We start from the raw sequence: 8,203 nt of genomic DNA on the forward strand, positions 1-8,203 counted from the left end.
GTTGGGGTCTGTGCGATATTAAGTAAACCATCTATAATGTTTTATTGTTCTACTATAGTAATGCTAATATTTAGAATAATATATTGAATTTAATAGTCGTCTCTCACATTGTCCCACAGCAACATTAAAATAGAATAAATTATTATTATAAAACATTGAACACTAATCTACTCTATTAAGTGTCCATTTCATTAATTTAACATATTTAATACTGGGGGCATCCAAATTATTTGACATAGGCCTATTTGATTTTTTTTTTTTTTTAAGTAACGCAATAGTTACTTTCTCTGGTAATTAGTTACTTTTATAATGATGTAACTCAGTTACTAACTCAGTTACTATTTGTGAGAAGTAACTAGTAACTATAACTAATTACTTTTTTTAAGTAACATGCTCAACACTGGCTATCATCACTTTAATCCAGCGCATGCATCACGGTAAACAATGAACATAAGAGTATGTGCGGATACGAACGCTGCACTGACTGCAACCGTGCAGTTTTAATGGAGACCGGCCGGAAGTTCTCAACTGTAACTTTAGCAGTGTCCACTCACCTGCTGAGTTTAGCTCCAACCCTGATAAAACACACCTGAACAAGCTAACGTTAGTCAAGATCTTCGGGATTACTGAAAAGTAACAGTCTGATCTGGGTTGGAGCTAACAACTGCACGAAAGTGGACCTCGCGGGCCAAAGTTAACAGTTAAGAACTTCTACACCTGTTAATATAGGCCTGGGAAAAATACTCAACGCAAACGTTTGGTTATGTGTGAAACTACGACAAACATTAACATATCATACACCTCCGTCTTGCACCCGGTTCGCTTTTAACGTTATTTCAATCGGCGCCTATCGTTAACTTAGCAACCATTAAAGAAAAACGAGCGTGTGCTTCATTGAAATTAAAATTCACGCTTCTGTCTCGAAGCTCGTCTCCTTATAACACAGCTGTCTTATTGTTATTGACCATTTCATTAACTATAACAAGCAAATAAAGGGAGACTGTAACTTAATTACTTTAAAAACCGGAGCAAAATCAATTTAACAGGGCTTTCTGAACCGACGGCTGACGAAGCCCATCGGTGCTAAGTTACACAGCAGTGTTTTTAACTGAGGTAGCTGCTAAATATAACCCATTTTGCTTCTAGTATCAGTATTTAACACAAGGACTATACTCTAACCAATAGAAATATTAACTGCAATACTAAATATTTCAGTAAAATGATTTAAAAAATGTAAAAACTTAACTTACCTGAGGGTATGAACGGGCAGAAATGGCGGACTCCTCAGTTTGAAAAATTAACTGTCACTTGTAGGTTCATCTTCGCCAATCCACCAATAGGAATTCAAGGATGATGCAACGCATATACGCCACCAGAGGGCATTTTTACGATTATTATTTTTAATGTTCCCTTCGATAGATTAAACCCATCACTATATGGTACACAAAATAAAGAAAACACTTTGTTAGTTTATTATTAGGCCTATAATGTTTTATTACAAAATGATTGGTCAAAAAGGCAAACTATAATGTATAAGGAAATATAAGTTTCATGCTAATGTACAAACGTGCATAAAGAAATCTCAAATCATACATTGACTAGATATTAACATTTTGTTAACTCTGGTTTTTGACTACAGTCATTCTCATGGGTCTTCTTGACTCAAAAAGCTTTGTGAATGTGTTGTGTATAATTATTGTGTAACGTGAATCTTTAGTTTACACTTCAGTCATAAAACATGAATTATAGAACCATTTTAATAAAAAAAGGTTCTTTGCTCTCCAAGGGTTCTACATAGAACCATTTTGTCGGTAAAGGGTTCTATTGGCCAAGTATGGAACCCCAGGGTTCTATATAGAACCCCGAGGAACCCTTTTTTTTAAGAGTGTACAGAAAATAGAGCTTGTAGTTATCGTTATAGTTGAGTTGGTTTGAATTGTCACAATGGTGAATTCTTGTGTTTGTTTTGGATGCAACCACTCCAACTTGTCTGGTCATCGGGTCCACCGATTTCCAAACAAGAAACACAAAGATTTCCGTGCTTGGATACGTTTTGTCCAGGCAAAGAGAAGCAATTTCTCTGCCTCCTCGGTGACAAGACACACGGTGGTATGTGAAAAACACTTCACACCGGACAGCTACAACCAAGGAGATCTTATGGAATTTCGTATGGGATTTCGACGAAGAGAGTGGGTTAGGCTGGCAAATGGAGCTGTGCCATCGGTGCATGCAAGTCCACCAGCAAAATCTGGCGGGAGTGAAGAGTCTAACGTTAACGTTAGCACTAGCAGAGAATCTGCGCGTCGAAAACGGGAGCTTTGCACAGTAAGTCTTATAATACCTTATATACAAATTGTTGCATCGAAATGTAGCTCTGCATGTAATTTCTGCAAATGTATTTTTCTTGACGTTATAATGGATTAGTCTTGGCATGACTTTTGCTGACGGTAACTCTTCTGACTTGAGAAGTTAGCACCATGATGGCACGCCGTCAGCTTACTCTTGTTACGTTAACCCCATTAATCTCTTTAATAATAGCAATACAAATATGTGTTTTTTCCTGCGGGACGGGATAAGAGACAAAATCAATGCATCTCTATTATTGTGCGGGAATAAATTTGCGTGCGGCAGTGGACATACATATTGCGGGAGTGTAACACATACGTTGCGGGAACGGGCAATGGTCAGAAATCCGGCAGGGCGCGGGCGGGTACGGGTGGTAATGGTCAGAAATTCGGCGGGCGGGAACGGGTGGTAATGGTCAGAAATTCGGCGGGCGGGAACGGGTGGTAATGGTCAGAAATTCGGCGGGCGGGAACGGATGGTAATGGTCAGAAATTCGGCGGGCGGGAACGGGTGGTAATGGTCAGAAATTCGGCGGGCGGGAACGGGTGGTAATGGTCAGAAATTCGGCGGGCGGGAGCACAGGACTCTAAATGATGTTTTATTAACAAAGTTCGGGAGAAGCACGTTCAGATAATTAACACGGGTGGAGAGCACTCAGCAATCATGATTAAAATGTTTCATTAACAAAGTTCGGGAGAAGCACGTTCAGATAATTAACACGGGTGGAGAGCACTCAGCAATCATGATTAAAACGTGTACATATAGACTCAGCAGTCTCACCTCATTTCTCTGACAGTTTAGCAGCGTCCCTCCACCACCCCTTCTCCACTCTTCTAGTCCTAAACCACTTACATACGGGGGGGAGTACTCTGGGTTCGGGCCGAATTCCGAGCTCGGAGCCCTCCCCCCGGACAGCACGCCAAATACGCATTATACTTTATTCCCCTTAATTGTATGTAAGTGTGAACTCGTGAAGTTACCTCCTGACACTCATTTTATTGAGTTAATAAGATAATCATTTTGGAAACGCATCCAAGTAATGCTTTACAATATTAGTTTTCTGGTTTTCTTAGTTACATCGAAGTTGCCTTGGTTTTCTTTGACTAATCAAAGCTGGTATCAACAGGGCACATGCGAGGGGATGCAGCTCGGGACTACTTTGAAAAGATTTTGAAAAGATTAGCAGTCTTTTAAATAATACATGAATGGGGGATTTTCATGAAATGACTACATTTTTTAAAGTTCAAAGTTGTAATTTTGGTCTGTTTTCAGATTTTGGGAGAGAGTGTTGCCAGCAAAGACAGGGCGGGTGCAACTGCCACTTCAGATCCTGAAGATGATGGAGATGGAGACATCTCTACAATGGACCCTGAGCCAGTAGTGGTCCATCGTGGATCACAGTGCAACATAAGATGTTTACATCGTTCATTAGGTAGTTAGCTTATATCTAGCATTCACCATACATGCCATATACAATCACAAATAAGGATTACATGTCAAAATTTTTCATGATCTGCATGGTTACTATTTTGTAATTTACACTTTTCAGACAGTAAACATTAAAAATTATGAACTTCATAATGTTAGAAAAATATATTTTGTACTGGGTTGCATTAGATTGTACATTCATTGGTAACAACACATGCACTATGGTGAACAATTATTAAGATGAATCTCTTTCATCTAAGCTGTTCAGGTAAAGCCTCAGATGGTGGATGTGGGGACTCAAACTGAAAGGTTTGAGCATTGCAGATCAACTCCACTGGCCAGTCCTGAACAAAGTAATGATGAATGGTCATTTTCTGATATCATCAACCATTCTGGTGATATGTCATGGAGTCCAGGGGAGGAGATGTTGAGTGAGTCCTCTGAGGAGGAACCAGAAGAGCTGGAATCTCTCAGTGACCCAAAGTAAAAACCTTTTTATTAATGGAAACTGTTTCTGATTGTGTATCAAAAATGTCATAGTCAGAATTAATGTGATTTTTCCTTTTCTTGTTTTCAGTGCTGTTGACAAGTTCATTGTTTGCCAGAGGCAGTTGCTGTCCTTGTTCACGGTTTGCCCTGCATGCTGTGGGGAAACCCAGGGACACATAATGCACCCGGAAGGAACCTTCATAAAAGTTAAGCAGGTAACGTCTTAATTGTCAACTGTCTGTGAGGAGCTGAATTATAGATTGTGAATGTACAGTATGTATATTAATTATTTGTGTCTTAACTATACAGGCATTTCACTGCCTCATCTTAAAGCTGCTTGAGTCTTCTCTCATCTTTCAGGCCTGCGGAACTTGTGGTTATGAGCGTTACTGGCAAAACCAAGAAAAGGTGCATCGAAACATGCCTGCCTGCAACCTTTTACTCAGCTGTGCCATCCACTTCTCAGGTTGCATGGCTACTCAGACCATCAGGATGCTGAAGCTGTTTGGACTGCAGTGCATAAGTCCCGGCACTTTTTTCCGCCATCAGCGCTATTACACTATCCCTACTATCGTGCAGGCCTGGAGGAATGAGCAGAGGGGGATCATCAGGGAGTTGAAGGAGACTGGAGGTGGATTGATCCTGTCTGGTGACTGCAGGTAGAATGATCCAGCTCACGTCACTGATGTAGAACAGGTCAGTGTGTTTTTGCATTAACCTCTAAATGTAACTGTTTTTGACGTTCTTAGATCAGATTCTCCTGGACACTGTGCCAAATATGGTAGCTACTCCTTGATTGAGGATCGGATTAACAAAGTTTTGGATGTTCAACTTGTCCAAGTAAGTTGATGTCACACAGAAATCTTGTGTCTGATTTAGTTACTGATATTACTGATACTGTTCAGTAATAATCAATTGGTTTTACAGAGCTCAGAAGTCCCAAGCAGCTCTTGGTGTGAGCTAGAGGGTCTAAAGCGGAGTTTGCAGTTCCTGATGGACCAAGACATGCAAGTGTCTGCTCTGATAACAGACAGAAATCGGCAGGTAATGATGCTAGGAGAGATCTAAAGCTGAACAGTATTGACATGCACAGTATCACTCAAAATAAATTCTAAATTCTATAAAATCAATTTGTGTGTTCTTTGTTTTAGGTGGCCAAGTGGGTACGTGAGAAAATGTGTTCAGAAGGAACAAGGCATTTCTTTGACGTCTGACATATTGGGAAAAGTATGTATTGTGATGTTGGTAGTTCTTTATAACAGACTTGTTTTTTGTAGTTAAGTTCACTTTCCTAATAATTAGTTTGCTCTGCTCTGTTTGTCTGCTCTGGAACAGGTGTACAGAAAGCACTGGATGCTGCTGCAAAAGAGAGGGACTGTGAGGATCTGAAGCTGTGGAGGCCAGCCATTATCAACCATCTCTACTGGACCGCAGCTTCCACCCCTACAGGAGATCCAGATGAGATGCAGGCAAAATGGCAGTATGATAAATCATGTACAGGACATACATGAACACAGCACTCCTGCATTTACCAGCTGCGCATATCCACCGTTGGAAGGAGAGGCAAGAAACAAGGAGTGGCTTGAACCAGGTACAACATAGTAGCCTATGTTAAAAGATGTCAAATGTTTTGAGGCTAAACTTTTTTCAGTGCTTGTTAAGTTTAGTTTGGTTTTATCAATACGTAACCCCATGTGTACTAATAATTACTTGTGTTATGAAATGCAACAGACTATATGACAGAATATGTTTTATTCAGGATCACCAGCAGCCACTATACTGGAGAGTGTAGCTGCCAAGAAAGCACTGGTAAAGGATATTCGACAATTGTCGCCTCAGCATCAGACATTCTCCCTGGAGGCCTACCATTCCCTCATTCTGCACTTTGCTCCCAAACACACTGGCTTTTCTTTTCTTGGGATGTACAGCAGGTAGTGTTATCACTTAAAAGTATCAATACTAATAAAATTAGGGTTTTTTTTTAGTGCTGGGCAACAATTAATCGCATCCAAAATAAAAGTTTGTTTACATAATGTGTGTGTACTGTGTATAATTATTTTTTATATATATAAATACACACATATGCATCTATATATTTAAGAAAATGTTATTTATATATAAAATATTATATTTATATACAGTATAATATTAATTATGTATAAATATATATACAGTATAAACATGCACATTTTTCTTAAATATATACATGCATATGTGTATATTTATATATAAAAAATAATTCTCTTAAAAATAAAACCCCTACTGCAACCTCTTCAATGTCTGACTCCATTACGAAGAGATGAGATTTACCGGCCGTTGCGTCACGTCCGATCAGAGCGTTTTTGACAGCGGAAGTAATTTTACTCACAATTTCTTTTAAAAAACTTTTTTAATGCACATTTATGATTAATTTCTTCACGCAAATCGAGTTCCTACACTATTTATCTACACGTCTATTCACAGGGATCTTCAACTTGAAAGATAGGCTTTAAACCTGAACCAAAGATATCAGACCGATTAAACATAAACATAGCACTGTCTATTATGCTTAATTCTAGGTGCTGAATACTATGTTATAAAGTCTTTAAGCCACTCTGGGGCTTTCACCTCTCTCCTTGGGTACGGAGAGAGGTGAAAGCCCGTGATACATATCCTCTGTATCCTCCCCCCCTCCCCTTCCCCTTCCCCTTCCCCTTCCCCTTCCCCTTATTCTGGCCCTGCTGCCTGTTCCGTGTCCTCCACGGCTGGTGGTGGGGCTTGTATCTCTGGGAGGGGTCTGCGGTGTGCTTTGTTTCTCTTCACCTCTTCTGAGTCCGTTTCCACTAAATATGAGCGGGGAGTGTCTGCTTTTCAAATCACTGTGGCCGATTCTTTTGTATTTGTGATCCAGACTCGCTGACCTGCTTTTAGCTCCGTTCTCACAGTAACTTTGTGTCTGTGATTAAAGTCAACTGTCTGTGTGTGTTTCAGTTGTTTGTCCTTGTCTGCAAAGGCCTTCCTGTTTGGCCATTTAGGTTTGAGTTGAACAGGTGAGACTGGCAATGGTGAGCGCAGTCTCCTGCCCATCAGGAGTTCTGCTGGCGATGGTCCGTGATGCAGCGGTGTGACTCTGTAGGCCAACAGAGCCCTGTATGGGTCAGCATTTTTCTTCAATAGGCCCTTGACAGTCTTCACAGCCCTCTCTGCCTCTCCATTGCTCTGTGCAAAGTTTGGGCTGCTGGTCACATGTCTGAAATCATAGTCCATGGCAAATGAGGAGAAAGTGCCTGAAGAAAACTGAGGGCCATTATCAGTTATTAGTACTTCAGGAACCCGATGTCTAGCAAAAATGGATTTAAAGCCATTGATAACTCCTGCTGATGTGGTTATTGGGGTTTTAATTACTTCAATGTATCGAGAATAGTAGTCTACTAACAATAAGTAAGAGTCATTTTCCCAATAAAACATATCAGCTCCTACTTTCTGCCAGGGTCGCTGTGGCAGCTCTGAGGGTATCATTGGTTCTGGGTGAAGTGGTTAGTTTTTAGCACACACCTCACACTGGGCCACCATTCTTGTGATTTGAGCACCCAGTCCCAGCCACCACACTGACTGCTGGGCCCTCAGCCTGCATTTGGTTGTCCCCATATGTCCCTCGTGTAGTCTGGACAGCATTTTCTTCTGTAATGTCTCTGGTATAACAATCCGTTGCCCTTTCATCAGAAGGTCACCATTCATGTGTAGCTCACTGTGGTGGGCCCAATAGGGTTTCAGTTGCTGGGACAGCTCTTCTTGCCGTGGCCACCCTCTCTTGCACTGTGACATCAGCTGGCTACAGATAGAATCCCGCTGTTGGTGCTCAGCTATCTGTTGAAGTTTAGACTGGGATGCAGGTAAGTTTTTGCGTATCATATTGATGAAGACCTGCACTTCCCCTTCCAGTTGTGCCTCTTCTTTGGTC

General features: G+C 40.8%; 1 protein-coding gene across 1 annotated transcript; it reads left to right on the plus strand.

Annotated features, from left to right (window-relative positions):
• The first annotated feature begins 4,038 nt into the window (after positions 1-4,038).
• On the plus strand, positions 4,039-5,848 carry LOC130087747 (uncharacterized). The gene is made up of 7 exons (XM_056254234.1): positions 4,039-4,257; positions 4,352-4,478; positions 4,624-4,922; positions 5,013-5,103; positions 5,191-5,307; positions 5,415-5,490; positions 5,599-5,848. The coding sequence occupies exons 1-6, from the start codon at positions 4,055-4,057 to the stop codon at positions 5,475-5,477; spliced, it is 900 nt and encodes a 299-aa protein (XP_056110209.1). The 5' UTR covers positions 4,039-4,054; the 3' UTR covers positions 5,478-5,490; positions 5,599-5,848.
• Positions 5,849-8,203: the final 2,355 nt, after the last annotated feature.

This window comes from Rhinichthys klamathensis, unplaced genomic scaffold (assembly GCF_029890125.1).
Source record: "Rhinichthys klamathensis goyatoka isolate OS25496 unplaced genomic scaffold, OSU_Roscu_1.1 h1tg000111l_1, whole genome shotgun sequence".
Taxonomy (NCBI): domain Eukaryota; kingdom Metazoa; phylum Chordata; class Actinopteri; order Cypriniformes; family Leuciscidae; genus Rhinichthys; species Rhinichthys klamathensis.